A 23,314-nucleotide genomic window follows, 5' to 3' on the forward strand; every position below is an offset into this window, starting at 1 on the left:
CAGGATGTGTAAGCTAACGCCCAAACCTCCACCACCTCCATCACTACCACTTCCGTCTCTCTGACATGGGGGAGAGAGAGTTGTGGAAGAAAGATCATTTCAGTAACACTGCTGTCAAACTAGTAGCTGACAGAGAAGCTGTTGTGGACCTGTGCTAGCTGGTAGAATAGTAAAGTAACTTTAACAGTATAGTAACTTTGATATTAAAGTAACTTTAATGGTATAGTAACTGTGGTAGTAAAGTAACTTTAACGGTATAGTAACTGAGGAGTAATTGACCAGAATGAAGATACTCCATGTTTTCTCCTGCTGTCTCCTCTCAGGTGAGTTCTGTCTGTCTGTCTGTCTGTCTGTATTACTGTCTGGATCATATATTTACATAGTAAACAAGGAAATGAACATATGTATTTATAGTAGCAGAAAGGTCAATAGTGCTGAGCTTGTTTCTTCTGATAATACTAAACCTGAAATGGTTGATATGTTGTCTTTTGACTGGATTTGTGCAGAGTTAAAGTAAGATTAAAATCAAAGTCTACTGGTCACTTACAGTGTTTAGCAGGTGTTATTAGTGGTGCAGTGAAATGTTTATGTTACTAGCTCCTAACAATGGATTCAAACGTCAAACAATTGAAATGTAATGAAAATTACAAAAAAATTCAAGAAATCAAGAATGGTGGGATGAATCCAATTAACAACCCAAATAGCACTGTAGCAGTATCATAATGCTATCTATACATATGTCCACCAGGGGGATTTACACAAGATCAACTAAGAATGATATGTACAGCAGTAGATCAACTAAGAATGATATGTACAGCAGTAGATTCACTAAGAATGATATGTACAGCAGTATATACACTAAGATTGATATGTACAGCAGTAGATACACTAAGATTGATATGTACAGCAGTGAATATATTAGATTGAGCTATGTCAAGAATCCAGGATATAAATTAAATATGTGGTGTATAAACAGTGTAACTAAAATACAGTATAGATTTTAACATGTAAACCTTAGTGGGGCAAACTACCCCAACAATGTTTGGGGGATGCAGGCCAGCAACGTCACTACAGAACACTATTCAATACATTCATTGCACTATAACAGTGTCAAATGGTGCCCCCACTGTTGAGATGTACAAACTATGGCATGAATCAAATCAAATGTTATTTGTCACATACACATGTTTAGCAGATGTTAATGCTTGTGCTTATAGTTCCGACAGTGCATTAATATCTGACAAGTAATCTAACAAGTAATCTAACAATTCCCCAACAACTAACTAATACACACAAATCTAAAGGGGTGAATGAAAATATGTACATATAAAAATATGGATGAGTGATGGCCGAGCGGCATTGGCAAGGTGCAATAGATGGTATAAAATACAGTGTATACATGTGATATGAGTAATGTAGGATATGAAACATTATTAAAGTGGCATTGTTAAAAGTGACTAGTGATCCATTTAATAAACTGGCCAGTGATTGGGTCTCAATGTAGGCAGCAGCCTCTCTGTGTTAGTGATGGCTGTTTAGCAGTCTGATGGCCTTGAGGTAGAAGTTGTTTTTCAGTCTCTCGGTCCCAGCTTTGATGCACCTGTACTGACCTCGTCTTCTGGATGATAGTGGGGTGAACAGGCAGTGGCTCGGGTGGTTGTTGTCCTTGATTATCTTTTTGGCCTTCCTGTGACATCGGGTGCTGTAGGTGTCATGGAGGGCAGGTAGTTTGTCTCCGGTGATGCGTTGGGCAGACCGCACCACCATCTGGAGAGCCTTGCAGTTGAGGGCGGTGCGGTTGCCGTACCAGGCTGTGATACAGCCCGACAGGATGCCTTCGATTGTGCATCTGTAAAAGTTTGTCAGGGTTTCGCTGTTGCCCCTTCTTCACCACACTGTCTGTGTGGGTGGACCATTAGAGTTTGTCTGTGATGTGTACACCAAGGAACTTAAAACTTTCCACCTTCTCCACTGCTATACCTTCGATGAGGATAGGTGGGTGCTCCCTCTGCTGTTTCCTGAAGTCCACGATCATCTCCTTTGTTTTGTTGACATTGAGTGAGAGGTTGTTTTCCTGACACCACACTCCGAGTGCCCTCACCTCCTCCCTGTGGGCTGTCTCGTTGTTGTTGGTAATTAAGCCCACCACTGTTGTGTCGTCTACAAACTTGATGATTGAGTTGGAGGCGTGCATTGCCACGCAGTCGTGGGTGAACATGGAGTACAGGAGGGGCATGCACCCTTATGGGGCCCCAATGTTGAGGGTCAGGGAAGTGGAGATGTTGCTTCCTACCTTCACCACCAGGGGGCGGCCCTTCAGAAAGTTCAGGACCCAATTTCACAGGACGGGGTTGAGACCCAGGGCCTCCAGCTTGATGATGAGCTTGGAGGGTACTACAGTATGGTGTTGAATGCTGAGCTGTAGTCAATGAACAGCATTCTTACATAGGTAGTCCTCTTGTCCAGATGGGATCGGGCAGTGTGCAGTGTGATGGCGATTGCATTGTCTGTGGACCTGTTGGGGCGGTAAGCAAACTGAAGTGGGTCTAGGGTGACAGGTAAGGTGGTGGTGATATGATCCTTGACTAGTCTCTCAAAGCACTTCATGATGACAGAAGTGAGTGCTACGGGGCAGTAGTCATTTAGTTCAGTTATCTTTACCTTCTTGGGTACAGGAACTATGGTGACCATCTTGAAGCATGTGGGGACAGCAGACTGGGATAGGGAGCGATTGAAATGTCCGTTAACACACCAGCCAGCTGGTCTGCGCATGCTCTGAGGACTTGGCTTGGGATGCTGTCTGGGCCAGCAGCCTTGCAAGGGTTAACACGTTTAAATGTTTAACTCCCATCTGCCAAGGAGAAGGAGGGGGGGGTGCAGTCCTTGTTAGTGGGAATTGAGAGTCCACTTTGTCCCTGTACCGGCATTCCGCTTGTTTCATTGCCTTCGCGGAGGGAATAACTTCGCTGTTTATATTCAGCCATATTCCCAGACCTCTTTCCATGGTTAAATTAAGTGGTTCGCGCTTTCAGTTTTGCGCAAATGCCGCCAACCATCCACGGTTTCTGGTTAGTGGGACCATGAGCTGATAAGAGGATATCCGTAATTTCGATTAAGACATTAATGAGCTAGCTAGGACGGACGTAGTCAATATAACTATTTGTTCAGCACTTTGAAATGTACAGTGACAGGATTCAGAACATGGGTCGTTCTTACAGTATTTTCCCTGAACACCAAGTCAGAACCGTAGGATCAAAAAGGGGGCATATTAGCAAACAATGAAAGATCTTACAATATTCGATGATTACATTTCTCTAAATCAGGCTATAGGCTACATGTGCACCAACAAGTCAGAACTGTAGGCTAAGTTATGAGGGGTCTGGCATTCTCTGCATTTATGGTGCTTTCAAGACAATGGGGAAGTCGGAAAAAAACAAGGTCAAATCATGACATCAGTGATCTTCAGGTTGGTGCTCTAGAAAGAGGCCCGTATTAACGACTTGGAATTCCGAGTTGGATGACCTGTCACGGGCTGGAAGAACAACAGGAGAGGTAGAGTCAGGCGCAGGAGACAGAGTTCGTGACCACACTTCTTTATTAAAAGCAACTGGATGTGGTCGTCAAAGTATAGGGGCGCAGCCCTTAAATATTCTGCGATGGTGTACACAAAGAAAATAAACCACTGGCAGAAGGAAAACTTAGTACACGTTCTTTTCGCACACAAAAAACCCGGACAAGCAACACAATCACGTACAACCACATACATCCTACGCTAACCTAAATAACCCCCCCCTTACTAATGACTAATCCAAAACAGGTGCGTGCCTACCTAGACCTAACCAAACGAAAGTGAAACAAAAAGGGATCGATGGTAGCTAGTAGGTCGGCGACGAGGAGGGGCGCCACCATCCGTCACTGTCGTGACATGACCATTTAAACCAATTTTTTCCCAGTCGGAGATCGTTTTTTTTCAGACTTCCCAGTTGTGTTGAACTCACTGAAGTTGGATGTCTGAGGTTTCCCAGTTCCCAGTTGTTTTGAAAGCTGCATTAATGCTCAGAGGGAGACGGCAGGGTATTCCCTTTGAGTCAGAAACCCAAACTCCTCCGTAGTGACCCGTGAATGAGTTGTCTGCAGCATTCGGTCACATGACAGCTTGATCAGCTGTTTGATTTCACTTACCAGCATGTCAACTGAGCCAGGATCACTTTGGGAAGTAGGTCCCAAAGAGCTCTTCCAAGCATTGGAGGTGAGCAGTCATCACTCGTATGGGACACTTAGTGATGTTGTTTTCTGTTAGAAGGCTTTTGAAAGAATCTCTCCAATAACAATTCTTTCCTCTCATCTGAATCCACTGATTGGGTCACTCATCTGTAGAATGCTCTTGTATTTCCCCTGCATGCTTGCATTCAGTTCATTCTGTTTACCAAATATGTCTGTTATATAGGCAAGGAGTGTCACAACTCCTACCGAAGGTAGCTCCCCCTCCTGTTCGGGTGGCGCTCAGCGGCCGTCGTCGCCGGCCTACTAGCTGCCACTGATTCCCTTTTCCCCCTTTTCGTTTATTGTGTGCACCTGTTTTTGGTTTGGGCTGATTAACTGGGCTATTTTAGCCAGGAGGCCTGCCTGCTCTGTGTGCGGGATTATTTATTCGTTGTATTGCTTGTGAATGCACGCTCATTTGTATTTTGAGGTGCAAGTGCGTATTTTGCGCCGACCTGTTCTGTCCCATGTGTTTGGGCACTTTGGTTTTTGTGTGCGCTCTAGTACGCTGTTGGGGTGGCTTGTGTTTTGCCGTTGTGTGTTGAATAAATAACACTACCCTGCATTCTCTGCCTCCTGCTCCTGACTCTGCACCCACTACGCCCAAGCGTTACAAGGAGACACATTTTCTTACACAGATAGTAAACCAAGTCTTTGTATTTTACATCCATTGTGAATTAAATCACTTCCTCTCTCAATGCGAAACATTTTAGTCATTCAGTCAGAGTTATACTGCTAGCAATAGCATAAATTCTTTGTTTAACAGTTATCTGACAAAGGTATTGATGTGAGTTTCTGTGCCTCTGCCTCCCCACACATTGGTTTCACCGTATCAATTGAGGCCGGTAATATCAAAGTCTCTACAATAGTGTGTGGTGTCATAGTGCAGAGGGCCGAGCCATTCACCTTGGGAATGATTCAAGTGTAACAGTCAAGTCTAGACTTTTCCCATTATCTATAGACACTCTGGTTGAATATAATCTTTCAGATCTGAATACTTTTCATTTCCATTTTTATAGTTAACCACATTACAACAATTTTGATATACAAAGATGATATTATAATGTATATATTTTTTGTACATCAATACACACCCCATATTGAACTGTTACTATAAGACCTCAATACATTAATACACACCTGTCACGAGTCCTACCGACGGTGGCGCCCCCTCCTGCTCGGGTGGCGCTCGGCGGTCGTCGTCACCGGCCTATTAGCTGCCACCGATTCCCTTTTTGTTTTTTCCTTTTTTTATGTTTTCTCACCTGCCCTGAGTTAGTCATTAGGACGGCTATTTAGTTCAGCTGGCCCGCTTCCTATTGTGCGGGATTGTCTTTCTGTGTGTCGACTATAGTTTGTTCGACTGTGCTTGTTTTGCTGTATTTTTCCCTGTTGTTGGGAGTCCTTTAATTTTGTACGTTGTGGTTGATTAAAATTACCACACCGTGTTCGCTGCTTCCTGCGCTTCTTTCCGCCACACCGCAGACAAGCCGTTACAGAATCCCGCAACCACTAAGAGCATGGAATCAGCGGGAGCAGCGGGCACTCCACTACCCTCGATGGAGGAACGTGTCCTTCATAATACATCGGTCCTGCATCGCATCGGATCCGCCATGGACCAGGTGATGGAGAGGATGGACCGATGGGAGAGGAGTGGTATCCTCTCTCCACCTACACCCCCCCCGATACAACCATCTCCTCCTCCTACGACGTCTGGCTCTGGCGCGCTTCGCCTGGCACTCCCGAGGGAGTACGATGGGACGGCGGCTGGGTGCAAGGGGTTTCTTCTCCAGTTAGAGCTGTACCTGGCCACCGTCAGGCCTGCTCCTACAGGAGAGGAGAGCGTGAGTGCCCTCGTTTCCTGCCTGACGGGCCGAGCTCTGGAGTGGGCTAATGCGGTCTGGAACGCTCCGGACTCGGCGAGGGACCACTACCCAGAGTTCACCCGCCGCTTTCGGGCTGTTTTCGACCACCCCCCCGAAGGTAGAGCGGCGGGTGAACGGCTGTTCCACCTCAGGCAGGAGACGAGGAGCGCTCAAGACTTCGCGCTGGAGTTTAGGACCTTGGCTGCTGGAGCGGGGTGGAATGACAGGGCCCTCATAGACCACTACAGGTGTAGTCTCCGGGCGGACGTCCGCAGGGAGCTGGCCTGTAGGGACACCAATCTGTCCCTGGACGAACTGATTGATATGTCCATACGGTTGGACAATTTGCTGGCTGCCCGCGGGCGTTCGGAGAGGGTCCTGCCCGTTCCACCCCCGGGCACCCCCGCCCCTACCCCTATGGAGGTGGGGGGGGGCCGTGTCAAGGGGCACCGGAGGAGGTGGCTTCTCCTGCACCAGCTGTGGTCGGAGAGGACACACGGCCGACCGGTGCTGGAGGAGCCAGTCTGGGAGTCGAGAAGGCAGGCAGAACACTTCTCGGTCACCTCAGGTGAGTCAGCACCAGACTCGCCCAGAACCCCCTGTTGGTCATGTGTTTTTGCCTGTTTTATTTTCTAACTTTTTTCCCTCTTCCAAGCATAGGGCGCTAGTCGATTCGGGCGCAGCTGGGAACTTTATGGACCGTGGACTTGCCATTAAGCTGGGCATTCCACGGGTGCCGATAGATTCCCCCTTCCCCGTGCACTCCTTAGATAGCCGACCATTAGGGTCAGGGCTAGTCAGGGAGTCTACGGTGCCGCTGGACATGGTAACGCTGGGGAGTCATAAGGAAAGCATTAACTTTTTCCTTATTGATTCACCTGCGTTTCCGGTGGTGCTGGGGGTCCCCTGGCTGGCTGGTCACAATCCCCTCATTTCATGGAAACAGGGGGTTCTCCAGGGGTGGTCGGAGGAGTGTTCAGGGAGGTGTCTAGGAGTTTCCATATGTGCCACGTCGGTGGAGAGTCCAGACCAGGTGTCCAACGTGCGCATTCCCCCTGAATACGCCGATTTGGCGATCGCTTTTTGTAAAAAGAGAGCGACTAAATTACCACCTCATCGTCAAGGGGATTGTGCGATAGATCTCCAGGTTAACGCTACGCTTCCCAGGAGTCACGTGTACCCCTTGTCACAAGAGGAGACGGTGGCTATGGAAACATACGTCACGGAATCCTTGGGACAGGGGTACATTCGGCCCTCCATCTCACCCGCTTCCTCGAGTTTCTTTTTTGTGAAGAAAAAGGAGGGAGGTCTGCGTCCGTGCATTGATTATAGAGGTCTAAACGCGATCACGGTGGGGTTTAGTTACCCACTACCTCTTATCGCTACGGCGGTGGAATCATTTCACGGAGCACAGCTCTTCACAAAATTGGATCTCAGGAGCGCGTATAATCTGGTGCGTATCAAGAAGGGAGACGAGTGGAAAACCGCCTTTAGTACCACATCAGGCCATTATGAATACCTCGTCATGCCGTATGGGTTGAAAAATGCTCCAGCCGTCTTTCAATCCTTTGTTGACGAGATTCTCAGGGACCTGCACGGGCAGGGCGTGATTGTTTATATCGATGACATTCTGATATATTCCGCCACCCGCTCCACGCATGTGTCCCTGGTGCGCAAGGTGCTTGGTAGACTGCTGAAGCATGACCTATACGTTAAGGCTGAGAAGTGTGAGTTTTTCAAACGAGCCGTCTCCTTTCTGGGTTATCGCATTTCCACCACGGGGGTGGTGATGGAGTGTGACCGCGTTAAGGCCGTGCGTAATTGGCCGACTCCAACCACGGTGAAGGAAGTGCAGCGGTTCTTGGGCTTTGCCAACTACTACCGGAGGTTTATCCGGGGTTTTGGCCAGGTAGCGGCTCCCATTACCTCACTGCTGAAGGGGGGGCCGGCGCGTTTGAGGTGGTCGACGGAGGAGGACAGAGCCTTCAAGAAGTTGAAGACACTGTTCACCGACGCACCCGTGTTGTTGCACCCGGACCCGTCTTTAGCGTTCGTAGTAGAGGTGGACGCATCCGAGGCTGGGGTGGGTGCCGTGCTATCACAGCGCTCGGGTGCGCCACCGAAACTTCGCCCCTGTGCTTTCTTCTCAGGGAAGCTCAGTTCGGCGGAGCATAATTACGATGTGGGGGACAGGGAGCTGCTAGCGGTAGTCAAAGCCTTGAGGGTGTGGCGACACTGGCTTGAGGGGGCTAAGCACCCCTTTCTCATCTGGACCGACCACCGAAACCTGGAATACATCCGGGCAGCGAGGAGACTGAATCCACGTCAGGCAAGGTGGGCCATGTTCTTCGCCCGGTTTAGGTTTACCATCTCATATAGACCGGGTTCCCTAAATACTAAAGCCGACGCGCTGTCCCGTCTGTATGACACGGATGACCGACCCATCGATCCAACTCCCATCATTCCAGCGTCAAGGCTGGTGGCACCAGTGGTGTGGGAGGTGGACGCGGACATCGAGCGGGCACTGGTGTTGGAACCTGCGCCGACGCAGGTGCCCGAGGGGCGCATGTATGTGCCGCTCGATGTTCGCGATCGGTTGATTCGGTGGGCGCACACGCTACCTGCAGCGGGTCATCCTGGTGTAGAGAGGACAGTGCGGAGCCTAAGGGGGAAGTATTGGTGGCCCACCTTGGCTAAGGACGTGAGGTCATATGTCTCTTCCTGTTCGGTGTGTGCCCAGAGTAAGGCTCCTAGGCATTTACCGAGAGGGAAGTTACAGCCCCTCCCCGTTCCGCAACGACCATGGTCGCACCTGTCTATCGACTTCCTGACAGATCTTCCCTCCTCTCAGGGGAACACTGCGATCCTGGTGGTTGTGGATCGGTTTTCTAAGTCCTGCCGTCTCCTCCCTTTGCCCGGTCTCCCTACGGCCCTGCAGACTGCGGAGGCCCTATTTACCCACGTCTTCCGGCACTACGGGGTGCCGGAGGATATTGTCTCTGATCGGGGTTCCCAGTTCACATCCAGGGTCTGGAAGGCGTTTATGGAGCGGCTGGGGATCTCGGTCAGTTTAACCTCCGGTTATCACCCCGAGAGCAATGGGCAGGCGGAGAGGGTGAACCAGGAGGTGGGCAGGTTCCTGAGGTCGTATTGCCGGGACCGGCCAGGGGAGTGGCGAGGTATATTCCCTGGGCAGAGTTAGCCCAGAACTCACTTCGCCACTCCTCTACTAACATGTCACCCTTCCAGTGTGTGTTAGGGTACCAGCCGGTCCTGGCCCCATGGCACCAGAGCCAGACCGAGGCTCCTGCGGTGGAGGACTGGGTTCAGCACTCCAAGGAGACCTGGAGAGCAGTACAGGACTCACTGAAGGAGGCCAGTGCCAGGCAGAAGAGGAGTGCTGACCGCCACCGCAGTGAGGCGCCGGTGTTCGCACCGGGTGACAGGGTCTGGCTCTCGACCCGGAACCTGTCCCTCCGCGTGCCCTGCCGGAAGCTGGGGCCGCAGTGTGTGGGGCCCTTCAAAGTCCTGAGGAGGATAAACGAGGTGTGTTATCGGTTGCAACTCCCTTCCTATTACCGTATTAACCCCTCGTTTCATGTGTCTCTCCTCAGGCCGGTGGTAGCTGGTCCCCTACAAGAAGATGAGGTGCCGGAGGTCCCTCCACCCCCCCTGGACATCGGGGGGTCCCCGGCGTACAGCGTAAGGGCCATTCTGGACTCGAGACGCCGGGCGGGGGGCCTGCAGTACCTCGTGGACTGGGAGGGGTACGGTCCGGAGGAGAGGTGCTGGGTACCGACGGAGGACGTCTTGGACCCATCCATGTTGAAGGAGTTCCACCGCCTCCGTCCGGATCGCCCTGCGCCTCGTCCTCTGGGTCGGCCTCGAGGCCGGTGTCGGCGCGCTGCAGGAGCCGCGCGTCAGGGGGGGGGGTACTGTCACGAGTCCTACCGACGGTGGCGCCCCCTCCTGCTCGGGTGGCGCTCGGCGGTCGTCGTCACCGGCCTATTAGCTGCCACCGATTCCCTTTTTGTTTTTCCCTTTTTTAATGTTTTCTCACCTGCCCTGAGTTAGTCATTAGGAGGGCTATTTAGTTCAGCTGGCCCGCTTCCTATTGTGCGGGATTGTCTTTCTGTGTGTCGACTATAGTTTGTTAGACTGTGCTTGTTTTGCTGTATTTTTCCCTGTTGTTGGGAGTCCTTTAATTTTGTACGTTGTGGTTGATTAAAATTACCACACCGTGTTCGCTGCTTCCTGTAACAAGCCGTTACAACACCCCATATTGAACTGTTACTATCAGACCTCAATACATTAATACACACCCCATATTGAACTGTTACTATCAGACCTCAATACATTAATACACACCCCATATTGAACTGTTACTATCAGACCTCAATACATTATTACACACCCCATATTGAACTGTTACTATCAGACCTCAATACATTAATACACACCCCATATTGAACTGTTACTATCAGACCTCAATACATTAATACACACCCCATATTGAACTGTTACTAACAGACATCAATACATTAATACACACCCCATATTGAACTGTTACTATTAGACCTCAATACATTAATACACACCCCATATTGAACTGTTACTATCAGACCTCAATACATTAATACACACCCCATATTGAACTGTTACTATTAGACCTCAATACATTAATACACACCCCATATTGAACTGTGTTATTCGCTGAACACATCTCTCAATACTGAGCATGTATCATTTTATACCATAGTGATCAATACTGTACTTTATTACTTTACTACTTTATCATTCAACACTGTTTTACTGTATTGCTGGAGTCCTGAACTCATATATCAATGCTGTACTTTACTTTATCATTCAACACTGTTTTACTGTATTGCTGGAGTCCTGAACTCATATATCAATGCTGTACTTTACTTTATCATTCAGCAGTAGACCAGTACCAAACTTCATTACTAATTAAACAGATCAATTCTGCATTACTAGTCACATTCAAGGTAATGGTTATATTTTAAACATGTTTCCCTTGATTCTCAATGTCCAGACATTAGACTAGTACAGAGCTGTCAAGACAGTGATGTGAGAGTTGATCAACAACACAATCTGAGGATGTCTGTACATACTATAACTCTGTCTCTGTGTTTCTGTTGTAGCGGTGGTCTGTGTGTTGTCAGGGGTGATTACAAACAGAGCAACAGAAGGAGGAAATGCTCACATTCAGTGTCATTATGATCAGGGGTATGAGACAAACCAAAAGTACCTCTCTAAAGGGATATACAGAGACCGTGTTGTTGTCATCCAAACCCAAAAACATCAGCACCCAGCGTGGACTCATCAAGGGAGATACTCTCTGTATGACGACACAGAGAGAAGAGTCTTCACCGTGACCATCACTAACCTGATGCTAGAGGATGCTGGTACATACTGGTGTGGAGCGGATACATGGGGACCTGATCAGCCAACTGAAGTCAGGATCACTGTGGACAGAGGTGTGTTGTCTAAGACGTCCTATCAGTGTGCTTAAGTCTGACTACATTTTACACGTTATATATTAGTGTTGATGTATTATCTCTCTCTCTCCTTTCCTCTCTCTACAGCTCCTGTTCCTCCCAACCCTGGCCCAGTCACCTCCAGACCACTCCTCTCCACGACACACCCATCAACAAACATCACCATGACAACTGACTCCTCAAACTCCACTACTGGTACATATATTACACTAAGAGACATGGCTCTCTGAAGACCACGCACCTATATCTATATATATATACCTCCCTCTCTAAAGACTGCACACCTACATCTATATATATATATATATCCCTCTCTGAATACTACACACCTACATCTATATCCCTCTCTCTATCTCTCTCTCCTCTCCCCCTCTCACATCTCCCTCTCCCCCAGTCACTGATATTAACCATGTTATTTAGTCCCTATAACCTGTTCAGTCATTATCTTTAGTATTGTAACTGTAGTCAGAGAGGGTCTGTATTGAGAGACTAGTAGTTATAGTCATTATCTTTAGTCTTGTAACTGTACTCAGAGAGGTTCTGTATTGAGAGACTAGTAGTTACAGTCATTATCTTTAGTATTGTAACTGTAGTCAGAGAGGTGCTGTATTGAGAGACTAGTAGTTATAGTCATTATCTTTAGTGTTGTAACTGTAGTCAGAGGTTCTGTATTGAGAGACTAGTAGTTATAGTCATTATCTTTAGTATTGTAACTGAACTCAGAGAGGTGCTGTATTGAGAGACTAGTAGTTACAGTCATTATCTTTAGTATTGTAACTGTAGTCAGAGAGGTTCTGTATTGAGAGACTAGTAGTTACAGTCATTATCTTTAGTATTGTAACTGTAGTCAGAGAGGTGCTGTATTGAGAGACTAGTAGTTATAGTCATTATCTTTAGTGTTGTAACTGTAGTCAGAGGTTCTGTATTGAGAGACTAGTAGTTATAGTCATTATCTTTAGTATTGTAACTGAACTCAGAGAGGTGCTGTATTGAGAGACTAGTAGTTACAGTCATTATCTTTAGTATTGTAACTGTAGTCAGAGAGGTTCTGTATTGAGAGACTAGTAGTTATAGTCATTATCTTTAGTATTGTAACTGTACTCAGAGAGGTTCTGTATTGAGAGACTAGTAGTTATAGTCATTATCTTTAGTATTGTAACTGTACTCAGAAGGTTCTGTATTGAGAGACTAGTAGTTATAGTCATTATGTGTTTATGACAATAAGAACATCAGGTCCTCAAGGTCAAGGTTCAAACCACTTCCTCTGAAACACACAGAGTGGGTACGACTTTCAGCCTCGGAAATACACACCCCAAACCACACATACAGAGACAAGTATTCAGGCGCTGTCACGACTTCCTCCGAAGTGGGTCCCTCTCCTTGCTCGGGCAACGTTCGGCAGTCGACGTCACCGGTCTTCTAGCTGTTGCCGATCCACTTTTCATTTTCCATTTGTTATGTCTTGTCTTGCCACACACCTAGTTTCAATTCCATCATTACATGTTGTGTATTTAACCCTCTGTTCCCCCCATGTTCTTGTCCGGAATTGTTTAATGTTAGTGCTTGCGCACGTTGTGCTGGTGTGTGACGGGTTTTACCCATTTATTTATTGTACTGTTTACGGTGGTTTTATTTACTAAACTGCGCCGTTGTAAATCTCTCTCTCTCTCTCTCTCTCTCTCTCTCTCTCTCTCTCTCTCTCTCTCTCTCTCTCTCTCTCTCTCTCTCTCTCTCTCTCTCTCTCTCTCTCTCTCTCTCTCTCTCTCTCTCTCTCTCTCTCTCTCTCTCTCTCTCTCTCTCTCTCTCTCTCTCTCTCTCTCTCTCTCTCTCTCTCTCTCTCTCTCTCATTGTTGGGGGTTTTCACCTAACTTATGTGACTCATAATGTTCCAACAGATAGGACCAATGGAACAGTAGGAACAACAACATCACCACCCACAGACATGTATAGAACACAAGGTAACAACAGCATCACCACCACAGACATGACTAGAACACAAGGTAACAACAGCATCACCACCACAGACATGACTAGAACACAAGGTAACAACAGCATCACCACCACAGACATGACTAGAACACAAGGTAACACCAGCATCACCACCACAGACATGACTAGAACACAAGGTAACAACAGCATCACCACCCACAAACATGGCAAGAAACACAAAAAAAAGCTTTTAATTTGACACGTCAAATAACACGGTTCAACTCAAATAATATGGGTGACTATAAACATTGTAGTTATTCCCTCCACAAGTCAATCAAACAAGCAAAATGTCGGTATAGGGATAAAGTGGAGTCACAATTCAACGGCTCAGACATGAGACGTATGTGGCAGGGTCTACAGGCAATTACGGACTACAAAAAGAATACTAGCCACATCGCGGACACCGATGTCTTGCTTCCAGACAAACTAAACACCTTCTATGTCTGCTTTGAGGATAGTACAGTGCCACCGACGCGACCCGCTAGAGGACTGTGGGCCCTCCCCTCCTTCTTCATGGCCGACGTGAGTAAGACATTAAAACGTGTTAACCCTCGCAAGGCTGCCGGCCCAGACGGCATCCCTAGTCGCGTCAGAGCATGCACAGACCAGCTGGCTGGTGTGTTTACGGACGTATTCAATCGCTCCCTATCCCAGTCTGCTGTCCCCACATGCTTCAAGATGGCCACCATTGTTCCTGTTCCCAAGAAGGCAAAGATAACTGAACTAAATGACTACCGCCCTGTAGCACTCACTTCCATCATCATGAAGTGCTTTGAGAGACTAGTCAAGGACCATATCACCTCCACCCTACCTCCACACTACAAACATAAGAAACACAAACAACGCACCGAACTGACCCAGGAACAGAAACAATAACACCTGGGGAAGGAACCAAAGGGAGCTAACTGACCCAGGAACAGAAACAATAACACCTGGGGAAGGAACCAAAGGGAGCTAACTGACCCAGGAACAGAATCAATAACACCTGGGGAAGGAACCAAAGGGAGCTAACTGACCCAGGATCAGAATCAATAACACCTGGGAAGGAACCAAAGGGAGCTAACTGACCCAGGAACAGAATCAATAACACCTGGGGAAGGAACCAAAGGGAGCTAACTGACCCAGGAACAGAATCAATAACACCTGGGGAGGAACCAAAGGGAGCTAACTGACCCAGGAACAGAATCAATAACACCTGGGGAGGAACCAAAGGGAGCTAACTGACCCAGGAACAGAATCAATAACACCTGGGGAGGAACCAAAGGGAGTGACATATATAGGGAAGGTAATCAGGGAGGTGATGGAGTCCAGGTGAGTCTGATGATGCGCAGGTGCGCGTAACGATGGTGACAGGTGTGCGCCATAACGAGCAGCCTGGTGATCTAGAGGCTGGAGAACACGTGACATATATACTGTATTTCATACCACCTATTGCATCTTGCCTATGCTGCTAGTCCATCGCTCATCCATATATTTATAAGAACATATTCTTATTCTATCCCTTTAGAATTGTGTGTGTTAGGTAGTTGTTGTGGAATTGTTAGATTACTTGTTAGATTACTTGCTAGATATTACTGCATCACCACCACAGACATGACTAGAACACAAGGTAACAACAGCATCACCACCACAGACATGACTAGAACATTTTACATTTTTGTCATTATCCAGAGCAACTTACAGTAATGAATGCATACATTTCATTTCATGCATTTCTTTGTACTGGCCACCCACAACCCTGGCGTTGCACACACCATGCTCTACCAACTGAGCCACAGGGAAGGTAACAACAGCATCACCACCACAGACATGACTGGAACACAAGGTAACAACAGCATCACCACCACAGACATGACTAGAACACAAGGTAACAACAGCATCACCACCACAGACATGACTAGAACACAAGGTAACAACAACATCACCACCACAGACATGACTAGAACACAAGGTAACAACAGCATCACCACCACAGACATGGCTAGAACACAAGGTAACAACAGCATCACCACCACAGACATGACTAGAACACAAGGTAACAACAGCATCACCACCACAGACATGACTAGAACACAAGGAAACAACAGCATCACCACCACAGACATGAATAGAACACAAGGTAACAACAGCATCACCACCACAGACATGACTAGAACACAAGGTAACAACAGCATCACCACCACAGACATGACTAGAACACAAGGTAACAACAGCATCACCACCACAGACATTACTAGAACACAAGGTAACAACAGCATCACCACCACAGACATGACTAGAACACAAGGTAACAACAGCATCACCACCACAGACATGACTAGAACACAAGGTAACAACAGCATCACCACCACAGACATGACTAGAACACAAGGTAACAACAGCATCACCACCACAGACATTACTAGAACACAAAGTAACAACAGCATCACCACCACAGACATGACTAGAACACAAGGTAACAACAGCATCACCACCACAGACATGACTAGAACACAAGGTAACAACAGCATCACCACCACAGACATGACTAGAACACAAGGTAACAACAGCATCACCACCACAGACATGACTAGAACACAAGGTAACAACAGCATCACCACCACAGACATGACTAGAACACAAGGTAACAACAGCATCACCACCACAGACATTACTAGAACACAAAGTAACAACAGCATCACCACCACAGACATGACTAGAACACAAGGTAACAACAGCATCACCACCACAGACATGACTAGAACACAAGGTAACAACAGCATCACCACCACAGACATGACTAGAACACAAGGAAACAACAGCATCACCACCACAGACATGACTAGAACACAAGGTAACAACAGCATCACCACCACAGACATGACTAGAACACAAGGTAACAACAGCATCACCACCACAGACATGACTAGAACACAAGGTAACATAATGCACAAGCATCACACTGTAACATGGACTGCAACTACCAACTGGGGCGGCAGGAAGCCTAGTGGTTAGAGCGTTGAACTTGTTACCGAAAGGTTGCAAGATCGAATCTCTGACCTGACAAGGGAAAAAAATCTGTCGTTCTGCCCCTGAACAAGGCAGATAACCCACTGTTCCTAGGCCGTCATTGTAAATAAGAATTTGTTCTTAACTGACTTGCCTAGTTAAATAAACGTTAAATAAAAAATAAATAAAAGCATCATACTGTAACACAAGCATCATTATGAAACGTGGACTACAACTACCAAGCGCCATACTGTAACATGGACTACAATTACCAAGCATCTGACCCTTATAAACCAAAACTTTGAATGTAAAGATACACCACCTTGTGGTGGAAACTAGTCATTACATCTTCCACCTCTAGACAGGAAATAAGATTAAACCACAACAAAAACACACTGACTTTGCCTGATACTGGTATTAGATTGAATAATCTGACTGTGACTTGATACCTCATCATTAACATTTCATCTTTATTTCTGCTCTCCTCAACACCCACTTGTTTCTCTGTCTAATGTTGTCTTCCCTCCTCCCTCCCTCTGAAATGGTAGAAACACAGAAGTACAGTACAGTAGAGACTAGCTAAATGTAGCATCACTGTAACATTATGCCTGTGTACTGTCTCTGGGTGTTCTAGGTGATCTGATGTTCTCTGGTGTTGTTCTGGGTGTTCTAGGTGATGTGATGTTCTCTGGTGTTGTTCTGGGTGTTCTAGGTGATGTGATGTTCTCTGGTGTTGTTCTGGGTGTTCTAGGTGATGTGATGTTGTCTGGTGTTGTTCTGGGTGTTCTAGGTGATGTGATGTTCTCTGGTGTTGTGCTGGGTGTTCTAGGTGATGTGATGTTCTCTGGTGTTGGTCTGGGTATTGTTCTACTCCTGCTGGGTCTGCTGCTGTTCATGTTCTTTAGACAGAGGAGAGACAGAGACACGAGACCAGCAGGTACACCAGTTATCACACACAATCATTCTTTAAAAAAATATCTCAACAAATAATTATAGATTTTGTAATTAAATGTTTTTATTTAAAATTAATTCATAGGAAATATATAAAAAATAAATGTATAATCTTTGTTTGTTTTTCTCTTCAGAAGCCCAACACTCTACTAGACCTTTGGTGCCTGACTCGATGACAACCAACCAGGATCCAGACACCGGAACCACCACTAACCCCATCTATGCCACAGCAACCAATCAGAATCCAGATACAGCCTGTGACATCACAACCATCTATGCCACGGCAACCAATACTTGTCCAGATGGCCTCTACTCCAACGTTGGTCCGACAGTGTGAGCTATACTACTATCAACTTCTCCAGATATCCAGCCTGACTCCACTATGCTACTATCAACTTCTCCAGAGATCCAGCCTGTCTCCACTATGCTACTGTCAACTTCACCAGATATCCAGTCTGTCTCCACTATGCTACTATCAACTTCTCCAGAGATCCAGCCTGTCTCCACTATGATACTGTCAACTTCACCAGATATCCAGCCTGTCTCCACTATGCTGCTGTCAACTTCCCCAGAGATCCAGCCTGTCTCCACTATACTACTGTCAAATTCCCCAGAGATCCAGCCTGTCTCCACTATGATACTGTCAACTTCCCCAGAGATCCAGCCTGTCTCCACTATGATACTGTCAACTTCCCCAGAGATCCAGCCTGTCTCCACTATGATACTGTCAACTTCCCCAGAGATCCAGCCTGTCTCCACTATGATACTGTCAACTTCCCCAGAGATCCAGCCTGTCTCCACTATGCTACTGTCAACTTCCCCAGAGATCCAGCCTGTCTCCACTATGATACTGTCAACTTCCCCAGAGATCCAGCCTGTCTCCACTATGATACTGTCAACTTCCCCAGAGATCCAGCCTGTCTCCACTATGCTACTGTCAAATTCCCAGAGATCCAGACTGTTGTCGTGGAAAATTGTCTTAAGAATAACACTTCTTACAAGAACTTGTAAATTCAATATAGACTTTAATACAGAGTAGTAAAGCCGAGTCGGTCCGCGGAAAACAACTGCCTTTCTTAGGCCCTGGCTCTGCTTTTATGCATATACAAAACATAGGTCCATCCTCTATGTAAATGAAGTAAAACCCCCCCATGCGTTCTGCCATCTTTTTTCTTTCCATCCAATGGATAACGCCCATATCTGCTTTTAGCTCTAACATAGTAGGGGCTAGACTCCTCACATGGATATGAAATAATGCTTGCATTGCATGCTTACGCTTGGCATATATTTATACATATAGCTTGCCTGGCCTTTGCATGGTTTCTGCTTGGGGAAGCACAGCCACCTGTTACCTCCACTCAGGGCCTGCTGCCAGTCTCCTCTTTCGCTAGCTAATGTATTTCTATTTTTCTTCCCTCAGCACGTCTACCTTTCTCCCACACTGTCTCCACTATGTTACTGTTTCCTTCAGTAAAGACTCTGAGGCTAGTAACCACCCAGACACTGACCCAACAGCTGTAGACACCTCATAATGTACTGCACCGTTAAACACTCTGCTACATAGTCTACTACTGTAGACACCTCATAATGTACTGCACCATTAAACACTCTGCTACATAGTCTACTACTGTAGACACCTCATAATGTACTGCACCATTAAACACTCTGCTACATAGTCTACTACTGTAGACACCTCATAATGTACTGCACCATTAAACACTCTGCTACATAGTCTACTACTGTAGACACCTCATAATGTACTGCACCATTAAACACTCTGCTACATAGTCTACTACTGTAGACACCTCATAATGTACTGCACCATTAAACACTCTGCTACATAGTCTACTACTGTAGACACCTCATAATGTACTGCACCATTAAACACTCTGCTACATAGTCTACTACTGTAGACACCTCATAATGTACTGCACCATTAAACACTCTGCTACATAGTCTACTACTGTAGACACCTCATAATGTACTGCACCATTAAACACTCTGCTACATAGTCTACTACTGTAGACACCTCATAATGTACTGCACCATTAAACACTCTGCTACATAGTCTACTACTGTAGACACCTCATAATGTAACTGCACCATTAAACACTCTGCTACATAGTCTACTACTGTAGACACCTCATAATGTACTGCACCATTAAACACTCTGCTACATAGTCTAGTACTGTAGACACCTCATAATGTACTGCACCATTAAATACTCTGCTGCAGTCTACTACTGTAGACACCTCATAATGTAACTGCACCATTAAATACTCTGCTGCATAGTCTACTACTGTAGACACCTCATAATGTACTGCACCATTAAACACTCTGCTACATAGTCTACTACTGTAGACACCTCATAATGTACTGCACCATTAAACACTCTGCTACATAGTCTACTACTGTAGACACCTCATAATGTAACTGCACCATTAAACACTCTGCTACATAGTCTACTACTGTAGACACCTCATAATGTACTGCACCATTAAACACTCTGCTACATAGTCTACTACTGTAGACACCTCATAATGTACTGCACCATTAAACACTCTGCTACATAGTCTACTACTGTAGACACCTCATAATGTACTGCACCATTAAACACTGCTACATAGTCTACTACTGTAGACACCTCATAATGTACTGCACCATTATACACTCTGCTGCATAGTCTACTACTGTAGACACCTCATAATGTACTGCACCGTTAAACACTCTGCTACATAGTCTACTACTGTAGACACCTCATAATGTACTGCACCATTAAACACTCTGCTGCATAGTCTACTACTGTAGACACCTCATAATGTACTGCACCATTAAACACTCTGCTACATAGTCTACTACTGTAGACACCTCATAATGTAACTGCACCATTAAATACTCTGCTGCATAGTCTACTACTGTCACTGATCTGTATGGCACAGAATTAATTCATGTTTTAATTTGATCATTCATTTGTTAATTAGTTAATATTTTCATTTAATAATTTATTAATTTGTTCGTTCGTTCATTCCTTCATTCATATTTCTATTCAACATTTTAATTTTACATTTTTTCATATATTTATTTATTTGTTTGTTCGTTCATTCTTCAGTTTGTAGTTTCTAGAAACCTTTGATTATTCAGTGTTTTTTACTCCACTTGATGGGAAATGAGACGATATGAATTTCTCATTAAAGCAGCAGTATATATTTCTATGTGTTTGATACGTTCCATTCTAGCCATTACTATAAGTAGTCCTCCCCTCACCAGCCTCCACTGGTGCTGTCAGTAAACTCAGTAACTGTCTCATCAGCATGTACCGCTGTGACGAGACTCACAGAGCTGAGATGGAGGGATAGATGGAGGGATAGATGGAGGGATGTCGCCCTCTATTGACAGAATAACTCTGTTTCTCTCCTCTGTAGACAGCCTCCAGTGGCAGAATAACTCTGGTTCTCTCCTCTGTAGACAGCCTCCAGTGGCAGAATAACTCTGGTTCTCTCCTCTGTAGACAGCCTCCAGTGGCAGAATAACTCTGTTTCTCTCCTCTATAGACAGCCTCCAGTGGTAGAATAACTCTGTTTCTCTCCTCTGTAGACAGCCTCCAGTGGTAGAATAACTCTGTTTCTCTCCTCTATAGACAGCCTCCAGTGGCAGAATAACTCTGGTTCTCTCCTCTGTAGACAGCCTCCAGTGGCAGAATAACTCTGCGGGCTGCAGGCCCTCTCAGTAGGTTGTGGGCTGCAGGCCCTCTCAGTAGGTTGCGGGCTGCAGGCCCTCTCAGTAGGTTGCGGGCTGCAGGCCCTCTCAGTAGGTTGCGGGCTGCAGGCCCTCTCAGTAGGTTGTGGGCTGCAGGCCCTCTCAGTAGGTTGTGGGCTGCAGGCCCTCTCAGTAGGTTGCGGGCTGCAGGCCCTCTCAGTAGGTTGGGGGCTGCAGGCCCTCTCAGTAGGTTGGGGGCTGCAGGCCCTCTCAGTAGGTTGGGGGCTGCAGGCCCTCTCAGTAGGTTGCGGGCTCGGAACTGTCGCCGGAAGCTCTGGACTGGGAATGAGAACAGGAGGCCTGATGCGTGGGGCTGGCACAGGAGGCACCAGACTAGTAACACACACCTCAGGGCGAGTGCGAGGAGCAGGCACAGGACATACTGGGCTATGGAGGCGCACTGGAGGGAGAGTGCGAGAGGCAGGCACATGCTCACCACAATAAGCACGGGGAGTTGGCTAAGGTCTCACCCCTGGCGCCGCTAAACTACCCGGGGGGGGGGGGGGCTGCCTCGTGCTTCCCTAAATCCTCCATAGCCCTGGATATACTCATCCTCATCTCCTCCCATGTCCACAGGTCCCACTCACGCTGCTTGGTCCCTTGGTGGTGGGTGATTCTGTCACGGCTGTTAGAAGGAGCGGACCAAGATGCAGCGTTTGTGTTCCACATATTTATTTAACCCGTGAAACTGAATGCAATACATAAATAAACTTACTAGACCAAAACAAGAAACCGTGACCCAGAGAAGGAAACACACTACTCAAAATATTCACCCACAAAACACAAGAGGACAAACATTAACTACTTCTCTGGGCAAGGTGGGACGTGACCGTGCCACACTATTCAACAGCCAGTGAAATAGCATGGCGCGAAATACAAAACAGGAAAAATATAATTTCAATTTCTCAAACATACGACTATTTTACACCATTTTAAAGATACACTTCTCCTTAATGTAACCACATTGTCCGATTTCAAAAAGGCTTTACAGCGAAAGCAAAACATTAGATTATGTTAGGAGAGTACATAGACAAAAATAACCACACAGCCATTTTACTAGCATGGAGAGGCATCACAAAAACCAAAAACACAGCTAAATGAAGCACTAACCTTTGACGATCTTCATCTGATGACACTCCTAGGACATCATGTACACAATACATGTATGTTTTGTTCGATAAAGTTCATATTTATATCCAAAAACAGCATTTTACATTGGCGCGTGATGTTCAGAAAATGTATTCCCACCAAAACTGCCGATGAATGAGCACATCAATTTACAAAAATACTCATAATAAACGTTGACAAAATACATAACAAATATTTTAAGAATTATAGATACAGTATTCCTTGACGCAACCGCTGTGTCAGATTTTAAAATAGCTTTTTGGCGAAAGCACATTTTTCAATATTCTGAGTACATAGCTCGCCATCAAAGCAAGCTATACAGACACCTGCCAAGTTCTGGGGTCACCTAAACTCAGAATTAGTATTAGAAATATTATCTTACCTTTGCTGATCTTCGTCAGAATGCACTCCCAGGACTGCTACTTCCACAATAATTTTTTTTGGTTCGAAATAATCCATATTTATGTCCAAATACCTCCGTTTTGTTCGTGCGTTCAGGTCACTATCTAAAGGCATAATGCGTGAGCGTAATTCGAGACAGGAAAAGTCAAAATGTTCCATTACCGTTAGTAGAAGCATGTCAAACGTTGTTTACTATCAATCTGTATGGTATTTTTAACGTACAAATGCGATAATATTCCAACCGGACAATAGCGTATTCATTCCAGAAGAAAAAGGAGGGGCGGCGCGCCAAACGTACCTGCGCAGAAAACAACTCACTGGACCCAGGCAGTCCACTCATTGACTGAGCTCCTATTTTCTGCCCGGTTACAGGAGAATGATAACTTTCTGAAGGCTTTTGACAGCCAATGGAAGCCTTAGGAAGTGCAACGTGACCCCACAGACACCGTAGTT

General features: G+C 46.2%; 1 protein-coding gene across 1 annotated transcript; it reads left to right on the top strand.

Moving 5' to 3' along the window:
• LOC115177869 (CMRF35-like molecule 3) lies at positions 1–18,165 on the top strand. The gene is made up of 6 exons (XM_029738866.1): positions 1–323; positions 11,291–11,626; positions 11,735–11,842; positions 13,543–13,647; positions 17,454–17,561; positions 17,710–18,165. Exons 1-6 carry the CDS (start codon positions 284–286, stop codon positions 17,910–17,912), a joined length of 900 nt encoding a protein of 299 aa, XP_029594726.1. The 5' UTR covers positions 1–283; the 3' UTR covers positions 17,913–18,165.
• The last annotated feature ends 5,149 nt before the right edge of the window (positions 18,166–23,314 follow it).

The sequence above is a fragment of the Salmo trutta genome, chromosome 38 (assembly GCF_901001165.1).
Source record: "Salmo trutta chromosome 38, fSalTru1.1, whole genome shotgun sequence".
NCBI lineage: Eukaryota > Metazoa > Chordata > Actinopteri > Salmoniformes > Salmonidae > Salmo > Salmo trutta.

What these genes read in the sequence shown, in the direction of transcription:
- LOC115177869 (XM_029738866.1), top strand. Translation starts at nt 284, where the DNA reads ATGAAGATACTCCATGTTTTCTCCTGCTGTCTCCTCTCAG. An exon ending in CTCCTCAAACTCCACTACTG is followed by an intron (nt 11,843 to 13,542) that starts GTACATATATTA and finishes ATGTTCCAACAG; the next exon opens with ATAGGACCAATGGAACAGTA. An exon ending in AGACATGACTAGAACACAAG is followed by an intron (nt 13,648 to 17,453) that starts GTAACAACAGCA and finishes TGGGTGTTCTAG; the next exon opens with GTGATGTGATGTTCTCTGGT.